At 37.3% G+C, this 25,429-nt stretch overlaps 1 protein-coding gene across 3 annotated transcripts in view; it reads left to right on the forward strand.

Annotated features, from left to right (window-relative positions):
* The first annotated feature begins 854 nt into the window (after positions 1-854).
* Tmx3 (thioredoxin related transmembrane protein 3) overlaps positions 855-25,429 on the forward strand; it is a 38,626-nt gene continuing 14,051 nt past the window's right edge. The window contains exons 1-9 of one of the 3 annotated variants that reach the window (XM_037197244.1): positions 855-1,107; positions 2,004-2,058; positions 5,006-5,045; positions 6,534-6,657; positions 16,452-16,497; positions 18,102-18,182; positions 20,690-20,789; positions 21,428-21,505; positions 24,843-24,909. In XM_037197244.1, coding sequence (XP_037053139.1) covers positions 1,041-1,107; positions 2,004-2,058; positions 5,006-5,045; positions 6,534-6,657; positions 16,452-16,497; positions 18,102-18,182; positions 20,690-20,789; positions 21,428-21,505; positions 24,843-24,909 — 658 coding nt within the window. In that variant the 5' untranslated portion in view covers positions 855-1,040. Of the gene's footprint in view, positions 1,108-2,003; positions 2,059-5,005; positions 5,046-6,533; positions 6,658-16,451; positions 16,498-18,101; positions 18,183-20,689; positions 20,790-21,427; positions 21,506-24,842; positions 24,910-25,429 lie in introns of those variants that run through there. The other 2 variants (XM_028861095.2, XM_037197243.1) reach the window with 2 other exon arrangements.

Raw genomic sequence — 25,429 nt, forward strand, 5'->3', positions numbered from 1 at the left:
TAAGGCATCTCATCTAACTCAGTGACTGCCACAGAGACCGACTTATAAAAAGTGTATTGTTTTTATAAATAATTGCGTTGTAGGAAAAGTTGTAGGTTACAACACAAACATTTTATAGTAAGGATTTCGGTCCATAAATAAGCAGAAAACAGTAAAAACATAACCAAGATAATATAGTTAACTTTTTTTTTAAAGTTGCAGAAGAAGCAATTCTCTTATTTTCATTCTTTCACATTTTCAAACGTGTTTATGATGAACTTGATTCTTCTCATGACTCTATTGTCCTCCTGTGATATCGAAACTTTTCTTGAAGACCTGCGTGTCCTTTCGTGTGGGGGGGGGGGAGATGATGCACTGAGTTTCATTGTCTTGTCGCAGCTTGCCTGAGCATGGCAACCTACCACTTAAGAAAATATCACACATCCCATCCGAGCAACCATAAACTGTTGACAGCTCTCCCATCCATAATGGAATAGTAATGAACCAATTTATAATATTCTAAATAGATTTTAACACAGAGGGTGTCAGAGCTCAACAATCCAGTCTTTTATTTTAAAGCATGACTTCCCACTTACTTATGTACTATCACTGTATACAAGTATGTTCCCTGGACTTAAGTGACAAGTTTTAAAAATGTGACAAAACTCAAGGGTGCATGTCGGACCCTACGTCACTTCCAGCACTAAATTCACCCGACAAAGCCATACGTGCATTCCGGGAAGAGTCCCATGGCACACTCGCGCCTTCACAGGAAGTATGCCGCGCGAATTCCTATCCTCTTCTGAGCTCTGAGGGCGCGAAGGCTCCGTAGGAACCCGAATGCGCATGCGTACTGCTCAGGCGCATGCGTCGCATCCGGTGCATGCTCAGAAGTTACAACCGCTGGGCTACCGGGGCCTGAGGGAGGCCTCCCCACCCTGCCCCGCCCCGGCCGGGCTTGGAGCTCTTCTGCGTGCCGGGTCGTCTTCGCTTCCCTTTCCGGCAGGCAGGTGCCTGGCGCCGGCGTTTTTGTATCTCTGCTCGCGCTCTTGGCGGGATCCATGCCACGCTCCATGGCCAGGGCTGCGGGGCGGAGGAGCTGGGCGACCCTCCCGCTCTGCGCTGCCGGTGAGGAGCAAGTGGAGCGGTGGGGAGCGGTGGGAGGTTGTGCTGGGGATGGAGCCGAGCTGGGTTGGGGCCGCGCCGCAGGGTCCCTGGGATGCCCAGTAATCCTTGGTGGGCCCGGCTTCCTCAGTGGGGCTCTGCGTTCACACGCCAAGAGGGAACTGCTATCCTCTCTGCGATCAGGAAGTTTCCTTGACTCCACTGATAGACTGACAAGGATGTTGAGCCCCAACTTGGTGTAGGTTCTGAGTCATGTTACATTGGAAGGCTTTTCTTTCACAAACTAAGAAAGGGATGACGCCCAAGGGCAGACCCTGGTCAGATAGCCAAGACTATGTTGTGAAGAAAGACCCATCATCTTTTAAGCTGTCAGCATGGAGTATTTGGGTCCTCTGTGGTTCACTCCTGACTTGGCCGGCCACCAATTTAGAACCCTCTGTGAGCCAGGCACTGCCCTGTAATAAGTGTTAGAGCTGAAGCCCAGTTTTGTCTTCTACCTATTTTGGGGAAATCCATTTGGATTTTGTACCGAGGGGATAAATGTTACTAGAGGAAAAAGGAAATTATTTTTATCTCTAGGCCAGAAAATTAGGTTAGTGAAAAGGAAAAATAAAACGGGAGTGGAAATATGTAGAACAATACAAGTAACAAATATTGTGTACTCACCTACATAGTGCTTGCCCTTTGCAGTATGATTACATGCATTGTAAATTTTACTGAGTGGGTGAACTGCTTTGCTTTTGTGTCACTTAACACCGTGTAATGGATCATTGCTGAGCTTTTTGGTAAATAGTAAAAAAAAAAAAAAATTCCAACATTTTATAGGCAATTTAGACTTAAGGTAAAAACAAAGTGATAAATCATTTATCTTCTGCATTTTGTCCTTTTGTCCTTTCCAGTTATTTTACTTGACCTGGCTGTCTGTAAAGGATTTGTAGAAGATCTAAATGAATCGTGAGTATACGTACATGTCTTAAATACTATTTAACATCATTTAACTCAAATGCCATCCAAATATCTACACAGGAATCTAACTTTTCAATAATAGGTACAGTGGTGACCAACGTTAGCATATTGCCAAATTTGTTTCAGTTGTTTTAAGTGCCATTTGCATGCTAAATGGAGGAGTACACCAGAGAGTTTTGCTAATAGTTGTAAGGTGAAAAACCAGCAAATGCTTCTATATTGTTTCCTTTCTTTTTGTTTAATCATATACAGTAGGTGCTGGAATTCAGTGTTTAATCTGTAGTATAACAGGTTTGTTCACAAGACCTTGCTCACAATAGGTGAGAAGTCTAACTTTATTGCAAAATTCGAGGTCAGTCTTTCTGCCTTGACGGCACATGATAACAATCTTTTCCCTGGCAGGCCACATGGGTGCCTTTCCCACACCAGATTTGGTGTACAGTCTCTGGAGGGACTTGTAGTTAAGGACTCAGACCTCCCATGCCAACCAAGCTCATAAATACACGAGCACTCCCAGCCTACTTGTTGGATCATTATTGGTGGCTTCACCTTTTTCATATACTTTACTACTAAAATGTTCTTGTTGAGGTCTTTAACTTAGTTACTTTCCCACTTACAGAGAGGCAGAAGTCTTTTTTTTTATGCTTCTTATCAGTAAGATGGATTTCCCTGTCTGTGTGTAACTACATCTGCCTGATGTTTGTATGGTACTGTTTTCATAACAGAAACAAACAACTCCCATCCAAGGAGTTACCATCCTTTTTTTCTCATATTAACAGTGGATGAATCAGGACTTGTTACTTCCAGTTTTCTTTTTGTGTGTGGCGTGTATATAGGTATTTGTTTGTAGTTTGTAGCATGTGTGCACATGCGTGAGCACAATCTTTACATGCATGTACAGAGGACAGACCATCACTCTGTAAGTTCTGCTTTACTGCTTTACATCTTACTCCCTTGAAATAGGATCTGTCACTAAACCTGGTGCTGGCCAATATCTCGCAAGCCCCAGAACTCTTCCTGTTTCTACCCCTGTAAACTGAGATTGCAAGCATGGTGTTAGCTTTGTTGTGGGTGCTATATTCTAAACCCAAGTCCTCTTTCTTGCACAACAAACTGTTACTCACTGAACAATTTCTACAGACAGTTAATTTCAATTTTGTTCCTTGTACCCATCAACCAACCACCTTGCCACCTGACTGTGTGATCGAATTGCTGTAGTGAGTAGTATGATCATTTGAATACAGGTACTCAGATGAGTTAGCCAGAAGTATGGAACATCACATGGGTCATAGTCATAGTAATGAGCCTTGGCAGTATGTTTGAAGATTGTTTATAGAAACTGATTTTTGAGGAAAACTCTGATAACAAGAAAGTAGCTTTATTTAACTCAGTGGTGTCTTGTGGGATATGTCACCATCAGCCACCTTTTCACACTGCTCTAATAATAATAGTAACTCTATGTAAGGAGAGTTTCATTTCTAGTAATCACTTTGCTCCTTATGTGGATGTTCACCTGAAAGGCTCTTCCATTGGGGAATATTAATGATAGAGTACCTTGCTTGTTGGCTAAATGAGAAAACTAAAATGTATCTTGTAGTAGTGCCAGCAGATGTTGCCACTCATACCCACAAAATTTAGACATGATTCCAGACTGAGCAGGGAATTCATTTGTGAAAAAGCACCAAAACGGTATGAAAAAAAAAAGTTACATTTGTCATATCCCGGTGAAGATATCTCACAGGGAGATTGCTGAAGCTCAAGTCATGCTGTTCTCACCATTGGAACATGTTGGACCCCTTGTGTTGTCTTAATATTCCTCTGGACCTTACTGCCAGTGATGTATCACTGAGTTTACTTAATCATCCCCATGCCTTGTGCTAACTTGACCCACTCTGTCGAGCTCATGTGTGCCATTTTGCTTCCTATTGAGGTTGTCTAAGAGTGGAGCATTTGATGGTGGCCCTGGAGTTTTGAATTAGCCTATATATAGTGGGCTCATTCAGGGGAATACATTTAATCCTATGCTGTGTCACACATATCCACAGGACTAGGTGAGTGTTAAGATACACAGTTAAAGGACAAGCCTAACTAGCTGATGGCATTTTACTAGTTTATTATAGCCTGGAATATGAATCTCAGACCTTTGGTCCCAGTACAGCAATTCTAGATTTGTTGCTTTTCACAAATATTTTATGAGAACTGCATTCTTTACCAGGAAATGATGAGACTCCTCCTAAAATCCTCACTCTTAATACAAACAAGGGGCCAATCTTGTAAGCAGACTTTTCTAAGAATAACCTTGGGCCACAACATTAATTTTTTGCATGGATGTAAAATGGAATACAGAAGAGAAGAGGTTAGGAAATACATCATCATCCCTTAGTACTCATGGAGATTAGTTCCAGGATTTTCTGTAGATAACAAAGTCTGGATGCTCAAGTACGTTATATGTATGGTAATTTATTTACATTTATCTGTACACACCTTCTGTGTATTTTAACTTATACCTAGGTTTTGTGTAACACCTAACAAAGCATAATGTAAATATGCTGTTTTGTTAATGTAATAAAGAAGTGAAAACCATTATTTATTCAGAATAGAGAAGCCCCTTGTTCTAAGTGGAATACCAGATAAAGGAAGCAGACTACATTTGTGGTTTTCCCCAAATATTCTTTCTTTCATTGGAGTTTTTCAATTCTTTGGACCGTTTTCAATTTTAATTCTTAAATTGTTTACTAAATAGGATAAGATTTAGCAATTACTAAGTAAAAATTTCATATGAAACTTTTATTCAGAGCATTTGTTTGGGTTCTTATATTGATCAGTTCAGTATTCTTAAATAAATTATACTAGTTATGGTAATAAATACTATTGGTAGGGATGTTGTTTGTGAACATAAATACAAAATCAGATTTATTTTTGCTTTTGTTTTTAGATTTAAAGATAATCGAAAAGATGACATTTGGCTTGTTGATGTGAGTATGTAAATTTTAATATCATTTTTGGTCTCTTCTATGCAAAGAGACCAGTTTGTTTTCTCAGAAATTGCTACTTTTATTTCCCTCTAGTGTATGTGCGTGTGGTGTGTATGCATGTATGCATGGGTATTTCCAGGTGTACATTCACTTATGTGAATGTGAATGCATGGTATATATCTGTGCCTGTGAAGGCTGAAAGTTTATATTGTATCTTTTTCAGTTGCTCAACACCTTGTATAATGTAAGGCAGGCTCTCTCACTGATCCCAGATGGAACTCAAAATTTTCTCTATTTTGGTTAGGTGTCTTGCTCTGGGGATTCCCTGTTTCTTCCTCCTGTGGACTAAGATATGTAATCTTAGTTGCATGTTACCTTCCTAGGGTTGTACTTGTGTTTTGGTGATCCAATTTCTGGTCCTTAGAAGTATGTGGCATGCTCTTAACCCTCTCAGCTATCTTCCTGCCCCTATTTAGATTTTTTATATTTAAATGACCCTGTGAACTTTCAAGCTTCTGGCAAAGGAATTTATTTTCGATGAAATGCTGGGAGTAGGGTCACTCTAGGAGGAAGCTGGGACCATTTCTTAATAATGAGGTTGTGGATTATATCTTAAGGAGATTGTGTTATGATTTCAGTATAGACTTCACCCTTGTTCCTTCATTTCCTTTATAAGATTGATCTATCTTAATATACAATAATACCAAACATACTTTTATCCTAATACTGAGCAAAATTAAATTTGGGGATTTGCGTTAACATATATAAATTATAACCCACAAAATGGAACAAGAGAACAGAGAGTTAGTTACTATTGAGAGTAGAAAATAGAGCCTGAGAATCTTGTTTAATTCTTCCTCCTTTTATTTATGTTTGAACATTTCAGTGGAATCACATTTAAAAATAAGTCTCATTTCATGAAAATACATAAATATTGTGTTAATACCGTGTAACTAGAGTTTCTAAGTAAACTCTGTTTGATGATTCTGAAATGGGAAGGGCTGTGGTTGTAATCAACCTGACTTTTCCCTGTGTCAGACCTCTCAATGATCACCCAAAATCCTACCAGTGAAAACAGTAGAATTCAGCAAATGTACCTACCTCTGTGTTAAATTTTTGTAGTAGGAACAGATATTTTCTATGAATACAGGTTGCATGTGGTATGGTGCATGCATGTTGATTTAGTGGTTTTATTTTATGTAGAACATGGACACATTTGCACAGAATTATGGACTTTGAATCAATCATGCTTCTATTCTAAATAGGTATTGATAGTCAATTAAAATGAAACTAAAATAATAGTTTTGAGGTACGCCCGAAGAGGTAAGTGATCTAGATTCATATGTTTTATTTTATTTTGTTATATTGCCACTTAAAAACTATCTTGTCTGAAATAGATTAATATTAGATTGCTTAAATAAATTCTTTGAATATTATGGTTGAGCTTCATAGTGGTACAACATTTTAGTGTGTTTTCTTTTTGTGTAGTTTTATGCACCCTGGTGTGGCCATTGTAAAAAACTGGAACCAATTTGGAATGAAGTTGGACTTGAAATGAAAAGCATTGGTTCTCCAGTTAAAGTTGGAAAGATGGATGCTACTTCTTACTCTAGTAAGCTCATAGTTAATTATTTATTGTTTTAATAATGGAAATATTTTAATTATAACAATATTCAGGGTGAGTAGAAAAAGAGATGTTTTATTACGTAAAGTTAAGGCTGTATACTTTGAGTTAAATGAATTAGACATTAAAATTTTAATATACAGCGTGTGTTAATCTTAAGCATAACATAGACATGTAAACCATTATTAACCATTATTTGCTCCTAGTTGAGTCCACATTGATAATCTTATAAGAAGCAACTACAGAAAAGTTGAATTTGTAAGTGTAAGCTGAGGAAGCATAATATGGAAATAAGTAGGCACTTAAAGGATGAATTGAGTTAGAAAAATGTAAGTGAGGATTAGGAACATACTGAAAGTTGAAAATGAAGTTAATGAGTGGTACAGAGAACTAAATGAAGCTGAGACAATGGCACCCCATAGGCCAAACTTGCACTGCTGCCTGTTTTTGTAAACAGAATTATTGGACTATTTCCACAGTCATTTGTTTATTGCTATATAGTCTATTTTCATGCTCCATTGTCAAAACTGAATTGGGACAGAACTACATATCCCCATAACCTAAAATGTTCACTAGCTGCCATTTCAGAAAATCTTTACTAGCAAGTGTCTTAGGGGAAATAATAAAAGAAGTTAAGTGTTGTTGTTTGCTTCTGCTGTTTTTGGGGGCCCACCACCCAGTTCCCAAATAAATCACATACAGAGGCTTTACTTAATTATGAATGCCTGACCTCAACTTGGCTTAGTTTCTAGCCAGCTTTTCTTAATTTAAATTATCCTGTCTACCTTTTGCCTCTGGGCTTTTCCCAGTCTCTCTCTTCTGTAAATCTTGCCCTTTCTCTGTGACTTGCTGTGTAGCTAGCTGGGTGGCTGGCCCCTGGAGTCCTCCTTGTCTGGCTACTCCTCCTCCCAGATTCCTCCTTATACTTATCCTCTCTGCCTGCCAGCCCTACCTATTTCTCTCTCCTACCTCACTATTGGCCATTCAGCTCTTTATTAGACCATCAGGTGTTTTACACAGGCACAGTAACACAGCTTCACAGAGTTAAGCAAATGCAACATAAGCAAAAGTAACACCCCTTAAAATAATATTCTACAACAGTTAAACTTAAAGAAGTATGGGATGACATATCAACTTGGAAAGAGCATGGCTTCAAAAAAAGTAATATTGGCATTGCCTGTAGCTTTTGTGTGTGACACTGGGAAGGCTTCTAAAGGCCCTAAGCTTTGGCTTTATTGGCAAACATTTAATTGTGACATTTCTTTTACTGGCTATTTTGAAGTTTGAATGATGTGATGACACTTGTTAAATTCTTCATATCCAATAAGATGGGTTTTCTTGTCTTTTACTTATGAAAGTAGAAGTATGTTATGTGGCAGTATGCATGCTTGCTCTCTTTACAACAAAACAATTCCCTGTAGTTTAGGCTGGCCTAGAACATTCTATAAAGTCCCTGGACTCATATCAATATTCTTCCTCTGTCTCCCAGGTACTAGGATTACAAGTATGAACTACCAACACACCCTGCTATTTACTGTGCTTTTTTTTTTTTTTTTTAGAAAGTCATGTTCTAGATTGTACTTTGGGTCAAGACAGACCCATTGTTTTTAATCTCAGCTCTTATGTCCTATTTTGTGGCTTTGGGTGAGATACATAACCAAATTTTAGTTATTGAATCTGTCAGAGTGATAATGTGATGATGATTATATAATGTTTCATACTTAAAACTATTTGGTTCAGTGACTAGTGCGTGTGATGATACAGAAGGTACCATATTGTTAATGAGTTTACCAGATGAAAGTGCTGTACATTTTATCATTTGTCAATTGTGAGAAAACACATTTGAGGGAAAGGAAATGTGCTGTAGGATGTTCTATATGCTGTGAATGTGTTGCTCTGATTGGTTGATAAATAATATGCTGATTGGCCAGTAGCCAGGCAGGAAGTATAGGCAGGATAAGCAGACAAGGAGAATTCTGGGAAGTGGAAGGCTGAAGGTTAGGCACCAGCCCACAGTCCAGGGAACAGCATGTAATGGCACTCAGGTAAAGCCATGGAACACGTGGCAGCATACAGATGAACAGAAATGGGCTGAGTTTAAGTGTAAGAGCTAATCATTGGTAGGCCTGAGCTAATGGCCAAGCAATTATAATATAAGCTTCTGTGTGTTTACTTGGGGGATGCAAGTGGGAGAGATTTGTCCCAACTGCTGGCAAGCCAGGACACAGGAAAACTTCAGCCACAGAAGGCTGAGTCAGGTAGACGCCAGCCCACTGTCCAGGGAGCAGCATGTAACAGCACACAGGTAAAGCCATGGAACATGTGGCGACATACAGATTAATAGAAATGGGCTGAGTTTAAATGTAAGAGTTAGTCGGTAGTTAGCCTGAGCTAATGGCCAAGCAGTTTTAATTAAAATAAGCCTCTGTATGTTTACTTGGGTCTGAGTGGCTGTGGGACACAGGAAAACTCTCAGCTACACAAATGACTTGATCCAAATGTTTTTGGTAGAAACTTATAAAAGAGAAGAATAATGCATACAGGAAGGTCATCTATGTGAACTTTTGTATTTATTCTGTGTAGGGTGCTTGGAGTTCAGACTTGAATGGAAGTGGCAGAACTGTGAAAACAATGCTGATAGTCATTTGCAAGGCTAAAGTTACAGATGGGATAGATTGGCACTGTAATCCTTAGTTTACTTTCTGAGCATCACCACTGCTATATGGCAAAGCATGTTTATTTCTTTGTTTATGTTCAAGCTGTCAGCTAATCTAAATTGGCAATCTTTTAGATTACTGATATTAATGAATCGGTGATCTAGAATGTAGTCGAGTTGTTAGAGCTGGAATTCCTGAGTGAGATAAGATAACTTACAGGCCATTGTGGAGGAGAGGGAGAATAATTCGTCTGGATTGGTATGTTTGAATTAGTTTTTAACAGTGTTAGAAGGGGTTGGAGAGGTGGCTCTGGTAAAGAGCACTTGCTACAATTGCAGAGGACTTGGATTTGATTCCCAGCACTTACATAGTAGCTCACAACCATCCTTAACTCCAGCTTCAGAGGATCTGGCAGCATCCTCTGATTCCTGAAGGCATTGTACACATATGGTACATCTTCATACCTGAGGGCAAAACACTCAAAAACAAAATAAAATAATAAATCTAAAAGAAAAACAATGTTGAAGTTTGTGTGTTCAGTGATAACAAATTAAAGTAAGTTCTTGTCACTAGTCACATCTCGATTACATATGCAGCTGTGCATATTTACTCTTCACACATGTTTAGTTATGGATGCACTCATTCACTTATTCACTCAATCATATTTCATTTCCTGACTTTATGAACCCATATTCTAGTCTTTAGAGATTATTGAAAAGCCAACAAGTTTCACTTGGCCAGCAAATACTTATAGCCTTTTAGAGAGAAGGAGACACAAACTAGTAAGTGCCAAAAAGTCTGGAAAAATGGTAGATTTGTTGATCATTTGAATCATTTAGTGGAAAATATTAAGAAAGTCATTTGCCGGGCGGCGGTGGCGCATGCCTTTAATCCCAGCACTGGGGAGGCAGAGCCAGGCGGATCTCTGTGAGTTTGAGGCCAGCCTGGGTTACCAAGTGAGTTCCAGGAAAGGCGCAAAGCTACACAGAGAAACACTGTCTCGAAAAACCAATATATCAGGTCGATCCCAGTCCTCGGGGGAGACCTTGATCTGGAGGAGGTGGGAATGGAGGGTGAGCTGGGGGGAAGGGGAGGGGGGCAGGAAGGGAGAGAACAAGGGAATCTGTGGCTATTATGTAGAACTGAGTAGTATTGTAAAATAAAAAGAAAAAGGAAAAAATAAAAAAAACAAGAAAGTCATTGGGAAAATTCATACATATAGTACATGTAAAGCATTTAAATCGTACATATTTTAAAGATAAACTGTGATGCCTCAGTGATATTTACATTAACTCAAAGCTTGCAGTGTCTGATCCCTTGATATATTAAATTTTGTATTTATTAAGTGACCCTATTAAAGGGGTTGTGTGATTAGAAAAAGTAACCAAAATAAGGGTTAGATATGTTCCTCAACTGTAAAGCACTTACCTGGAATATATAAAGCCAGTAAGTTTTGTTTATAATTCAGGTGAGAAAGTGTTTTATATGCTATGAATTTATTCATAGTTTTCTTTTTAGTTACTCTATATTGGGACATTTTAATTTCATAGATGTTGTGATTGTTACAATTTATATTTCTTGTTCATATAGTTTTGTTATGTAGAGGTAGCCATACAAGAAACATGTATTTAACACATCATCTTGTACAAACCATGTAACTTTGGGGAGGGGAAAAGTGAAACTCATACATATGGAGCATATTAACTGCCAAGTATGTCATGAATTCTTTATACACCTTTTGTAATATACTCTGTGGATACAGACCACTGAAATTCTTCCACTCTTCCGTTCCAACTTATAGCCCAGCCTGAATAGTAATGCATTTTTGTGAATCTTGTTATTGCTTGAATAGACCAAATGTCTATTACAAAAGTCATTCTTCAAAAGTGATTTTAAAGATAACCAGCTGCATTCTGACTGGATATGAGGCGTGGCCGACAGAATGAAAGTTATACCTGGAATATAGATTAGTCAAAAGCCCATGACTGAAGATATCATAAGCCATAATGTCAAACTGTCTTTAAAATATTTGTGTTTATAACCGTAGATGTGTATGGCTCTCAACTTATCTCAGAGACTGCCCCCTACCTCCCTCTATCATCTATCTTCTACTTATATGTTTATCTGCCTTCTCTCTATCTGCCTATCTTCTTTCTTTCTATCTATCTACCTATTTTCTATTTATCATCTATCTATCTATCTATCTATCTATCTATCTATCTATCTGCACACAGAATGGAGAGGAGTATATGAAAGGGTTTTGAGAAAAGATATTGAAGGGAGAAATGTAACTATTTTATAATCTAAAAATGTATGGTTACAATATCAAAATAAAAGTTTTTTTTTTTTTTTTTTTTTTTTTTTTGGTTTTTTCGAGACAGGGTTTCTTTGTGTAGCTTTGCGCCTTTCCTGGAACTCACTTGGTAGCCCAGGCTGGCCTCGAACTCACAAAGATCCGCCTGCCTCTGCCTCCCGAGTGCTGGGATTAAAGGCGTGCGCCACCACCGCCCGGCCCAAAATAAAAGTTTTAAAATATATTATTTAAATGTACAGTGTTTTCCAATAAATAAAATATTTTTTCTGGAAAAAAAAGTCATTCTTTTGAAGAAAAGTTACAAAGTCAGCATTCATTTACCTAGATAATAACTTAGTGAGTGTTCACTATATGCTGACACATGCCAGGTACATTGTAGATATTGGTCATATACCACTGAACAAAAGAGAAACTGTGGGGTCTTACAGAACATAAACAATTTAGAAAAGAAACAATAACAAATAAATATAAATAGCTTTTTTTCAGTAAATACATGTCCCTACTATGCTATGCAGAAAAAATGCAGAAAAGCATTGATAAGTAGTCATAAACTACTGCCTAGAGGTTATAGACAGAGTTTTGTCCTATAATTCTCAGTGCTTCCTTAAATACTGCAAAACTTTTAATAGAAATATTTTAATGGAATTTAGAGTTAAATTGATAAAACATTGAATTTTTTCAAGCTACCTCTCCATATTATTCTGTTTATTGACTGTAGAATAATAAAGATTTGGCTGTTTCATAGATAATCTCTCCAATGCACATTACACTCGTGTGTTTCTCAGAATTTGGTCCAAAAACTGTGCACCTGCATTAAGATTACCTGAGTACTCACTCCAGAGCCCCACACTGTCCTATCATGAAGATCTTTCAGACTGGGTTATGAGAATAGTTTTGTAGACATTCACATACTTTCACTGCAGAACTTAAGTTGAGGAACCATAAAATACAATATTTTGGTGTGTAGTTACATGATTTGTGTTTGATTTCAGAAAGGACTATTCAGAGCAGTCAAGTATAGAAAAAGTCTCTAAGATTCTTTTTAACGGTAGCTTACTTTCAGCTGTAATTGTGGCTGAAACAAACAAATGTCATCAGGTTCAACAAAACAAATGCCAATGTATAGAGCTTTTGAAGAGGAACTTTGAAATATCATGACTTATTTTTCTATGTTGAAATTGTGCCAAATATTTTATGCAGTTTTAATTAGTAGTTAGTCAAGCAAGTTTTATGACATCTATACATACACAGAGATCTATTCTTCCTGGGATGAATGCTAAGACTATTTCTCATTTAGAAGTTAAATTGTATAGTTTCCCCTAAGTATATATATATATATTTATTTATTTATTTATTTATTTATTTATTTATTTATTTTTATTTATTTTTGGTTTTTTGAGACAGGGTTTCTCTGTGTAGCTTTGCGCCTTTCCTGGGACTCACTTGGTAGCCCAGGCTGGCCTCGAACTCACAGAGATCCACCTGGCTCTGCCTCCCAAGTGCTGGGATTAAAGGCGTGTGCCACCACCGCCCGGCCAGTATATTTATTTCTATTGTGGAGTTCCTTAAACTCTGCTTACTCTCCATCCTGCATATAGCCTTGTACAGTCAGAGTCCTCTGCATCACTTGCATGAATAAACTTGCACTGGTGTTTGGCTGGTACCATTCCTATTCTTTGTTCTTCTTAAAGCGTTAGTTTTGCAAATTTCCTTTCTCGATTACAAACTCTTTTTAATCTATGAACTATAGTTCATGGTTTCTCAGACTTGTATTATTGACATTTTGGACTAGCTGTTTCTTTCTGGCTGTGTGTGTGTGTGTGCGTGCGTGCGTGCGTGCGTGCGTGCGTGCGTGCGTGCGCTGCACAGGTTGTTTTCCATGTGTTGTTGGAGTTTTTGTTTGTTTGTTTTTTGATTTTTGAGACAGGATTACTTTTTGTAGTTTTGGTGCCTGTCCTGGATATTGCTCTGTAGACCAGGCTGGCCTCAAGCTCACAGAGATCCTCCTGGATCTGCCTCCCAAGTGCTGGGATTAAAGGCGTGTGCCACCACTATTGTTGGAATTTTTAGCAGCACCTTATCTCTGACCTAGAGTGAAGAAAAGCCTCTTTACATCCCAGGTCTTTCTCCTCTGCCAGTATGTAGATTAAAAGCATCTTTTTTTTTTTCTTTTATTTATTTTATTTTACAATACTATTCAGTTCTACATAACAACCACAGATTCCCTTGTTCTCCCCCTCCCTGCCCCCCTCCCCTTCCCTCCAGCTCACCCCCCATTCCCACCACCTCCAGATCAAGGCCACCCCCCGAGGACTGAGATCGACCGGATAGACTCAGTCCAGGCAGGTCCAGTCCCCTCCTCCCAGATTGAGCCAAGCGTCCCTGTATAAGTCCCAGGTTTCAAACAGCTATCTCATGCAGCGAGCCCGGGACTTGGTACCACTGCCTAGATGCCTCCCAAACAGATCAAGCCAAATCAACTGTCTCACCTATTCAGAGGGCCTGATCCAGTTGGGGGCCCCTCAGCCTTTGGTTCATGTGTTTCCATTCATTTGGTTATTTGTCCCTGTGCTTTATCCAACATTGTTTGTAATAGCCAAAACCTGGAAACAACCTAGATGCCCTTCATCTGAAGAATGGATAAATAAATTGTGGCACATATACACAATGGAATACTACTCAGCAGAGAAAAACAATGACATCATGAGGTTCGCAGGCAAATGGATGGATCTAGAAAAAAAATCATCCTGAGTGAGGTAACCCAGATTCAGAAAGACAAATATGGTATGTACTCACTCATAGGAGGATACTAGATGTGGAACAAGGATGACTGGACTGCTACTCACATCACCAGTGAGCTATCTGGAAAACAGGACCCCAAGAAAGACACAGGGATCACCCAATGACAGAGAAATGTATAAGATCTACATGAACAGCCTGGGCATGAGTGGGAGCAATAAACGGCAAGGGTTGAGGGAAAGAGAGCGGGAGATCCCAGCTGGATCAAGAACAGAGATGGAGAACAAGGAATAGGAGACCATGATAAATGAAGACCACATGAGAAAAGGAAGAAACAAAGTGCTAAAGAGGCCCACAGAAATCCACAAAGATACTCCCACAAAAGACTGCTGGCAATGGTTGAGAGACAGCCGGGACTGACCTACTCTGGTGATGGGATGGCCAAACACCCTAATAGTTGTGCCAGAAACCCCATCCAAGGACTGAGGAATCTGGATGCAGACATCCACGCCTAGGCCCCTGGTAGAGCGCTGGGAGTCTAATTAGCGAGAAAGAGGAGGGTTTATATGAGCGAGAAAAGCATCTTTACTTACCTGAGAATGACTATTTGTGTGCCCTTTCCATGTTGTTTGTGGTGATATTGTGTTCCCCAAAATATTGTGTACCTTAATAAACTTATCTGGGGTCAGAGAACAGAAAAGCCACTAGTTAGGCAGTGATAGCACATGCCTTTAATCCTAGCATTCCAGAGATAGAAATCCCTCTGGATCTCTGTGAGTTCAAGGCCACATTGGAAAAAGCCTAGCATGGTGACACACGCCTTTAATCCCAGAAAGCCAGCCTTTAATCCCAGAGAGTGGTGGTAGAAAGCAGAAAGATATGTAAGGCGTGAGGACCAGAAACTAGAGGCATTTGGCTGGTTAAGCATTTGGCTGGTTAAGCATTTGGCCTGGTTAAGCTTTCAGGCTTTGAAGCAGCACAGTTCAGCTGGGGTTCATTCTGGATGAGGACTCAGAGGCTTCCAGTTTGAGGAAACAAGACCAGCTGAGAAGTTGGCCAGGTGAGGTTAGCTGTGGCTTGTTCTGTCTCTCTGATCTACCAGCATTGACCCCAATAACTGGCCTCAGGTTTGATTTTATTAATACGAACCTTTAAGATTCCTGCTACAGTTGTTCATAAAGTGACAAGAAATATGAAGAAAAATAGTAATTTTTTTAGCTCCTAACTCTACCTCCCCTTTTGTTCAGAGATAGTAACAGAAGGTAAATAAACAAAGTGAAAAGACTGATCTCACAGGCCAAAATTAAAGGCCAAGTTAGGCCCAGAATCCACATAAGTTTGTATGTGAACCATTTTTTTTAGTATTGGAAGAAAAACAAGTCTATCAGACTGAGTTTCTATTTCACTCTTGCCTGCTAATTGATATTTTCATTCAAACAAGATCCCAGTGTTCCAAAGTTCTGTTGTATCTGAGATTGAACCATCTTTTTCCTCACACAAAATTATTTTGAGCTACATTTAAATAATATTAAAGCCAGTTACAACTATTCCACCTCAGTATATATTAGCATGTGTGCTGTGGTGTGCCATCAGATATCTCTCAGCAGTGAGGTCAGGATCAGGGGTCAGGAACTGGATCTTCAGTTATGGAGTTCTGTGTGCTAGTCTGTGTAGTAGATATTTTCCTTTGTATGTGTTCATTTAAAAATCATTCTGCACACTTTCTCTCATGAGTCTTCAGAATTTTAATTTGTTGATATATGTATAGGGATTATAGATAATGAAACTAGAAGAAGGACAATGAGAGGGAAAGAAGATAATAGAAGAGGGGGAAGAACAAAGTGTAATCATTATTTTGACATTCACATTTTATCTTTTTAGAGTATTTTCTCAAATTCATATATGAGATTATTAACTAATTATAATAAAATTTCATGTCTGAGATTTTAATACTTAAAGACATTCACTCAGATTTATATAAATACACTTTTTTTTTAAAGTAAAAGGCTTATGTTACCTAGTTTTCTCAGTTTAAAAATAACTTAGAAATATTTATTCTTTTTCTTATCAAGGCATTGCTTCAGAGTTTGGAGTTCGAGGTTATCCAACAATTAAGCTGTAAGTTGAGTGTTTTATGTTTATATGTTTTTTTTTTTTTTTTGGTTTTTCGAGACAGGGTTTCTCTGCGTAGCTTTGCGCCTTTTCCTGGAGCTCACTTGGTAGCCCAGGCTGGCCTCGAACTCACAGAGATTTGCCTGCCTCTGCCTCCCGAGTGCTGGGATTAAAGGCGTGTGCCACCACCGCCCGGCTATATATGTATTTTTAATAGTTCACTGTTCTTTATTTTATTTATTCTAGTGCTTTCTTTGGAGGGTGAAGTTTTGGGTTCAGCCATTGGTTTTAAGCTGTGTGTGTGCTACACCTCTATAGGTCTTCATATTTAAGTGTGGGTGTACAGATAATTCAGTAAACATGTTCTGAGTGCTTACTGTGTAGCATGCACTTATAGGACGAGGTATATATTCATAAATTATGAAAGCTCTCCCTCCTCTGAAGGAGCCCCAGTTTGTGTTCTGCTTTACAACTGCAAATCACATCTAACGTTAATTATACATTCTTGTATAATTAAAGAGTCTTACTTCATCAGAGAAAAAAGAAATCGAGAAGGAAAATTGATAGATGTTAATTTTAATCAATGAGTATTGAGCAAGTCTTGTAGAGAATTTAAGTGAGAAAAATGGTATGGTTATTCTAAAGGGAATTGTTTTGTAATGATTTTGCTTCATTTTCCTACTATTTTCATTAACCTTATTTTGGCACTATGAGGAGCTAAGCAGTTGTTTTCAAGGTTATCCCCTTGCCCCCATTATTTTAAAACCCCAAACTTTACAATTTTGAGTAAATATATTTTTCTGGGGTTTTGTATTGGCATTTTTCTTTTGCTTTTTAAAATGCTGTAATTTGCCGGGCGGTGGTGGCGCACGCCTTTAATCCCAGCACTCGGGAGGCAGAGGCAGGTGGATCTTTGTGAGTTCGAGGCCAGCCTGGGCTACCAAGTGAGTTCCAGGAAAGGCGCAAAGCTACACAGAGAAACCCTGTCTCGAAAAAACCAAAAAAATAAAAAATAAATAAAATAAAATGCTGTAATTTTACAGTACAGTGTGATGTTAATGTGTGTGTTAATGATCCTTTCTCTTTGTTATTAGGAGTTCTGTTTTTTATCTGTACAGTTGATTAGATATAACTTTTTATTAACAGGTTTCTTGGAAGATAATCTATGTTTTAGGAAAGCTATTTTTATGTCTGATTCATGATACATATTAGAGGGTTTATCAAGTAACTTGTATTGGTGAAAATGAGCTTTGCCATCACCAAAGTACTCTTTTATTTCCCACTTGATAGAGAGTCAAATTAAAACTACTTTGATTTAAGCCCTTGACTGTAAATGTGCAGTTACTCACTTTTTAGACAGTAAATACTAAAACTCTGTACAACAGAGTAAAACGTATTCCTGTTGTGTAAGTGGAGTATAGCCTTTTCTTATGAATCTTACGGTGCTGTTCCTCAGTAGACAACTGGATACTCTATTTACACAAGTGTGCTACTCGTAAAGCTTCCCCTTGTTTAGTGCTTTGTACATTTTAAGCTTATATTTCAATAAAGGAGGATTGAGATTAAATATGAAGACAGTTAATTTCCAATTGTTACCTTTTATTTTTAAGTTTAAAGGGGGACTTGGCATATAATTACAGAGGACCACGGACTAAAGATGATATAATTGAGTTTGCTCACAGAGTGTCTGGGTAAGTTGAAAAAGCCTTTAATATATGATTTTAATCTTTGAAAGAAAATATATTTTAGTTGACCACGTTGGACATGTTTTATTTTAGATACGAAATGTGTTGTATGCATTTATGAAAAATATAAGATTATGTAGCACATGCAGTGAAATTCTGTAAAGAGATATCGTATTGTGTAGTATATGTTAATTTTGTGTTTAAGGCCATTTTATGTTTAGAAGAACCTTTTTTTCTCCAATGAATTTTAATACATTTTCATTTTTTTTTATTACTTACACAACAGTCTTTCCTATTTATAAAAGATATCCTAAGCTCCACACCTCACCTCGCCCCCACCCCTTACTCCCCGATTCTTGGAACTGTGCCTAGTACCAGATCATTTGAACATGCCCTATTTCTTTCTCTTAAAATATTTTGTACTTTTAGCTTTTCACTTAAAAGAAGAACTTGATTCCCTTTCTTTATTATCTGGATTTCCAATGTCACTAACTTCTGCACTTTGAATCCATTGTTAAACAAAGTCAGGATTACTTGCACTTAAGTCCTGCAGTTCCTTCATAAGTTAGTCTGGTAACTCAAAGGGCTATAGAATTGCTAATGGGCAGGTCGTGTAGACAATATGCATACACTGATCGAAGGGGTGATTCATTGGCTTTCTATGTACCCTTTGAGGGAAAATAGGTTTCATATTACTCAGAACAGTGCACAGTTTAACTTATGGACTGTTTCCTATGGAAGTTCCTGTTTAGTATTATTGGACCATAATTGTTATGAGTAATTGGAAACTTAGGAAATGAAATTGGGAGGATTACTCTAGCAATTTTATGAATCTTAATTTTTAAAAACATTTTCCTTATGTAGTGATGCCTTATATCAACTTATATTTCTTGTTCTCTAATTTTGGAGTCTTAGGAGAAGCCCAGAGTGTTCTTGTTCTGATAGACATTGGGATTCTATCCCTAGTTTGTGGTTCTGAAAATATTTTTTAGATGCAGCCAAATTAATTTTCTTTACCATCACATTTTATGCCATCTGCAAAGTATTCTGGCAGTATTTGCTTACCAGATGACATAGTTAGAACCCAGTGAGCCATTTGCACTGAATGGACAGTTCTTTGACTTATTGCTGGTCAGGAAATACATCCTTCCACAAGCAATTCTTACTGATTTAAATGTGATTTTTCAAAAAAGAAATGTTCTACACATTTCTTGCCAAGGTGTAGAGAATATCAGTGTTTATAATTATATATTTATATTATTTTTGTGTGTATCTCTTTTGAAGAACATTTGTCAAGATCAATTAATCTATATTGGCTTTAAAGTTCTAGGGACTTTTATTAGCTTGGCAAGATATAGTGGTAATTATATATAGCTTTAAGTTAAAACAGGATAGTTTGTTGTGAAAAATGATGCCTCAAAATACTTGTATAAATGCACAAAATTAGGAATAATCTTCGTTAAAGTTTGTGATGCTTATATGTAATTTCCATTGTATTTTCTTATTGAGATTGCATATTTCATTTACTTTGTGAATAAATCTATTTTGAAATGGTTTTATTGGAGGTGGGTGCTAGTGGGATGCACTTGACTCCCCTGTGGCTTCAGGTAGCTTTATATTTATCAGTTACAAATTCATTTTTCTTTAACCCCAAGAAGGAATTCTGATGTAAAGGTGCCTTTGGAGTAGGAGAGATTTCATGACTCAATTCTAGAGTTGCATCACTTACTGGTTAATTATGAAGGATTGAAGCAGAGACTAGGGAGAGTGATGCAATGACCTTAAGAACTGTGTGTTTTGAAAGTGTTTGCTTTTGCAAAATAGGTTCTATTCATTTTGTAAGTTTTGAAGACTGAAAGTATGCTAATCTATACCATTTTAAAAGAAGAAAGAATTTATTCCTTTCTTAACTGTGTTTTATAAGTGATATGTTTTATGGTAACCTTTAGGGCAATTCATTTATTCATTTGGTTTTGAAAATGGCTATAATAAATCTCGTAGAATTATTTTCTTTTTGTACTAGTGTAACTATTGCTTCATTCTTTTTTTTTAATAAATAGTAATAATATAAATTGGAAGCTTGAGGCTTTGACCTCCATAGAGTACTTAAGAAGTATGTAACATTTAAATTGACACATTTTATATAAATAATAACTCTTGTTGACTCCTAGATACTGTTTCATGATGTTTCTGTAAATAATGCTTTTGAAAAGGAAAGATTTCTCAGGTAAATTGTCTTGCTTTTAGCCAAGGACTGTAAATGGGTGATTATTCTGTGTCTCACTAATCAAAAATACTATTGATGGTATCTAAAGAAAATATTTTGGAACTGGCAGATTTAGTTCTGGGTACTACACAAACACCATAGGCTGAAATTTTACTTTGGTGTATGTGGGATATACTTAAGTGCAGATAGTATATTGTTAACACATTAACAACATCAGCTGTCTCATAAATTGGAATGAATTGTGCATTGTTTTTAGTTTAGACCCATTTGTTTTGTTTTCAAACAGGGCTCTGATTCGGCCACTTCCAAGTCAACAAATGTTCGACCATGTACGGAAGAGGCATCGTGTATTTTTTGTTTATATTGGCGGAGAATCACCCTTGAAAGTATGAAATTATCCTTTTCTTCCACATAAACAGACATAGTGTAATTTTATTTGGTGTACAGCTATGATTTTGCAAAAACTTTAAAGCAAAATATTTTAGCTTATCTATTTTTTCACAATGAAAATACTGTATTTGATCTTCCTTACTAAATTTGCCATTATGAAATTGAAGTGAGTAACAAATTTGGGTGAATATTGCCTGCCTTAGTAATATTTATGGTACTAACCAGGTTATTTAATTTTAACACTTTTAAACACCGTAAGTGAAAGAATGGAAATTGCAGTGAAATGTTACCTTTTTAAAGCAAAACACTGTGCCTGTTTACTTAATGTATATGTGTTTATGCATACCTTTTCTATCATCACCATCATCATTATTCATCATTGTTAATCCGTTAATAACCTGAATTGTCTTTGTGTTATAACTCAACTCTTTAAGGGGAGAATAGGAACACTTAGTTGATGTGATTGTTTGCCTTCACAACAGTATATTTGGTTTGGTTATATTTTCTCCTTTCAGTGAAAGGTGACATGGTAAGAAATTCTTGCACTGCTTATAAATAGCTTTGATTGTTAAATGAGAACCAAATTCTGGTCTTTGATATTCAAGATGTCTTTTTCCTTTTTGTATTATCATAGGAGAAATACATAGATGCTGCTTCAGAATTAATTGTATATACATACTTCTTTTCTGCCTCAGAAGATGTGGTTCCTGAGGTAATATTTAATATCTGGTTTAATGATAAAAATTCATTCTTAAGAATGTTTGATTTTATGTGCCTGGTTTATTCATAATGTATGAAAAGAGAGAAATTTTTACTATTGTTGTCAGACTATTTATAATTCATAAGCCAGTACATCCATGATCATGGCACATAGAGACTGCAGTTATCACATTAGTGACTTTTTTCTCTGTTAAATAATACTGGTGAGCAGTGATATACATCAAACTCCAAAGATGCTTATAAGTAGTAAGTTATGTGTATGCTGCAAATGCAGTCTTCTTCTGACCTCTCGGACCCAGTGGTAAATAAATATTACAGAAACAAAGTTTCCATTGATGTACCAAAGTAAATGGGCAATTTGAGGGTTGGGATTTGTAGGGGTGGACAACAGTTCTGCATTTTTTGATCCAAAAAATAAAGACAGGAAGAAAAGAAGGGAGGGAGGGAGGTCTGAGTAAAAAATATTTGAACTGAAACTGGCCTGATGTGAAAGAGCCTCACATAATTCTATGAACAGAATGTATCAGAAACAAGGAAGACATCTTACAGATGCCCAAGACAAGAGAATACCTTGCCTATTTGAGAAACAGCAGGTGTTCCTATAGTACAGTGAGAAGGGGATAGAAACATGCAGATCTTGTCTTGTACATCATAGTGTGTTTAATAAGGTTGAAGTTCATTTGAAAATACTAAGAGCACAATGAATTGAACAAGTGTGAAAGTAGATCCAGAGATCAGTTGACCTTTGAGTTTGGGAGTCAATAACAAAGCAGGGGAATATGAAATAACTTAGAGTGTTCACCTAGTACATTGCTTCTCAACCTTCCTAATGCTGCAACCCTTTAATACAGTTCTCCATGTTGTCATGACCCCCAACCATAAAATTATTTTTATTGTTGCTTCGTAACTGTAATTTTTCTACTGTTATGAATTATAATATGAATATCTGAAATGCAGGATATCTGATATACTACCCCTGTGGAACAGTAGTTTGACCCCAAAGGAGTAACAACCTACAGGTTAAGAACCACAGCTCTAGTACATATCTAGGTTCTTATAATAGAAATTCTGAAATGATTTCAGTTTGTTGAAGAACCTCTATTTTTGCCAATCTGAATCCACTCCAGTTTACCTATTATACCAGTTATAAGACATGTTATTTTTCAGAGAAGATCATGTTAATATCCTTAATTTGCCATTTCTCCTTTTTAAATCTAAGTATTGGTGTTTATATTTTACAGTCAGACCCTTTCATTTTGCTGTTCAGGTATATGATTTTTTGACGAATGCAAATAGTTGTGTAACCAATACATCTTTGAAGCTGTAGAATTATCTGGGCAGGATGTTATACACCTAAAGATAGAAACAGGAGCTCAAGGCCAGCCTGGGCTACATAAGACTTTGTATTTAAAACACAACAACAACAATAACAACAACAAAAACTAAAAAGATAGATAACAGACCCAGCACCTCCTGCAATATGATAGTGAACATCAAGGAATGTAGGAGACAGATTGATAGGGAACTGGATTCTCTGCTGCAAGTTCTTCCAGGAAGGGCTACTTTATTGCTTTGAAAGGGAAAGTAGAACCTTTTGTATCATTTTTGTGGATGAGTTGCCAAGAACAGGTGGATCTAGTCATGGTTGAGAGCTTTTTCACTGCCTAAGGTAGTTCTTTTCATGATATTGTTTAATTTTTAGTTACAATATATCAAGAACATTTATCATATTGCCTCTGTGCTGAGATATATCTAGATACCTTTATTTATTGTTATTTTCATGTTTCATGTGTTCATGAGTAATTGCTTAGCCAAATTATTTGTCTTCTGATAGTCATAATTTTACTCTTGAAATAAATGCAAAATAGGAGACACTTTTGGGTGATTCCTTATAAATGACAAATGTGATTAAAAAGCATTTTAGAGAGTTGTTCTTTCCTATGTCACTTATTGTAGCAGGAATCTTAACAGGTCTTATTAATAAAATCAAACCTGAGGCCAGTTATTGGGGTGAACACTGGAAGATCAGAGAGACAGAACTGTAGATGTAACCAACCGTCTTATTAAATAAGAAACACAGAACCAATGTAAAAGAGAAAGCCAAGAGGTCAGAGCTCAGAGCTAAAATCTCACCCTTCCTCCTGTGGTGGTCCTAGCTCTCCAAAAGAGAGCTACTTCCTGTGTGTATGTCTTTACATAGTCTTTCAGTTCTGCCTTCTCATTGGTTGTAAACCCAAACACATGACTGCCTTGTCACTGCCTGTAAGTACAGCCCTCTAGGTCTTAAAGGTGTATGTCTCCAATGCTGGCTGTATCCCTGAACACACAGAGATCTATGGGATTAAAGGCATGCGCCACCACTGCCACATTCTTTCTATGGCTCTAATAGCTCTGACCCCCGGGCAACTTTATTTATTAACATACAATTAAAATCACACTTCAGTACAAATAGAATACCACCATAGAACAAGCCACAGCTAACCTCATCTGACCAACTTCTCAGCTGATCTTGTTTCCTCAGTCTGAAAGCCTCTGTGTCCTCATATCCAAATGGCTCTCAGCTAAACTGTGCTGGAAGCCTGAAAGCTTAACCAGCCAATTGCCTCTAGTTCCTGGTCTTCACGCCTTATATATATTTCCTTTGTGCCATCACTCCCTGGGATTAAAGGCTCACTTCCTGGGATGAAAGGCTTGTGTCACCATGCCTGACTGTTTCCAATGTGGCCTTGAACTCACAGAGATCCCACATTGATTTCTGCCTCTGGAATGCTAGGATTAAAGGCGTGAGTGCCACCATTTTCTAGCCTAAGTATCTAGTGGGTGTTCTGTTCTTTGACCCCAGATAAGTGTATTAGGGTACACAATATTTTGGGGAACACAATATCACCACAACTCATAATTATCCTGTGAGATAGATGTCACAGACTTTGTGTTTCTAGAATGAAGCATTTGGCTCCCTAGATAAAGTGGCCTCATATCACGTAGCTAGTGGGGAACGACATCCTTAGGTAGGCTGTTGCAGTGTTGGTCCTGCTGTTCTGTGTTCCAGAACTCTCCATCTTTCCCTACCCAGAATGCCATTAGTGGTCTTTTAGAAACTCTTAAGAGTAGTCTTTGTTTTTTCTCATGTTTTTTTGTCAAACAGCATGCTTCCAGGGAGATATTTGAAAATATTCAGATAGAAAAGTTGGCTGAACTTAAGATTGTACTCTATTTAGTCTTTTGTTGTTGTCTGTATGTGTTTCTGAGTTTTTTTCAGTGCTTTTGAAGTTGTAGGTGCTAGTTGTATTGCTATTGTTGAAACTTAAACTTCTAGTGTTTTTCTGCAGTATGTGACACTGAAAGAGATGCCCGCTGTACTCGTTTTCAAAGACGACACTTACTTTGTTTATGATGGTAAGTTTCAAAGTTTTAACTCATATAAGCCTTTCGTAATTTCACTGTTACAAGGAGGTCTTTATAGAAGACTTTATAAGTGCTGCCAGTGTCATAGTTCCTGTGGTAAATCATTTTTTAACCTTCAGTAGCTTTTCCATCAGTGTGCTTTCATCTTCAGTTGCTTCCAATGATTTTGTGTGGTGTGAAATTATTTGCCAGTTTAAGAAATAAGCTATATGTGGTTTCTGTGCATTAAAATGTTTAGAATTAATTTTAAGGGGATAGTTAACATTTCACCCCACACAGATAAAATAAAACATCCTCAGCAGAATGAAACCCTATACTCTTTCTAAGTATTTCCCCCCTCTGTCTGAAAGCACTTCCTTGAAGTGAATACTTCATTTCAGCTAAATTGTATTGTGATATCACCCATACATCATAAAAAGAATGGCATAATAGAACTCTGGTACGCACAGTAATATTGAATGGCTAACCGAACCTTACTGCACTTGCTTTGGTTTTATTGTTTCTCTTTGCA

This window comes from Peromyscus leucopus, chromosome 19 (assembly GCF_004664715.2).
Source record: "Peromyscus leucopus breed LL Stock chromosome 19, UCI_PerLeu_2.1, whole genome shotgun sequence".
Taxonomy (NCBI): domain Eukaryota; kingdom Metazoa; phylum Chordata; class Mammalia; order Rodentia; family Cricetidae; genus Peromyscus; species Peromyscus leucopus.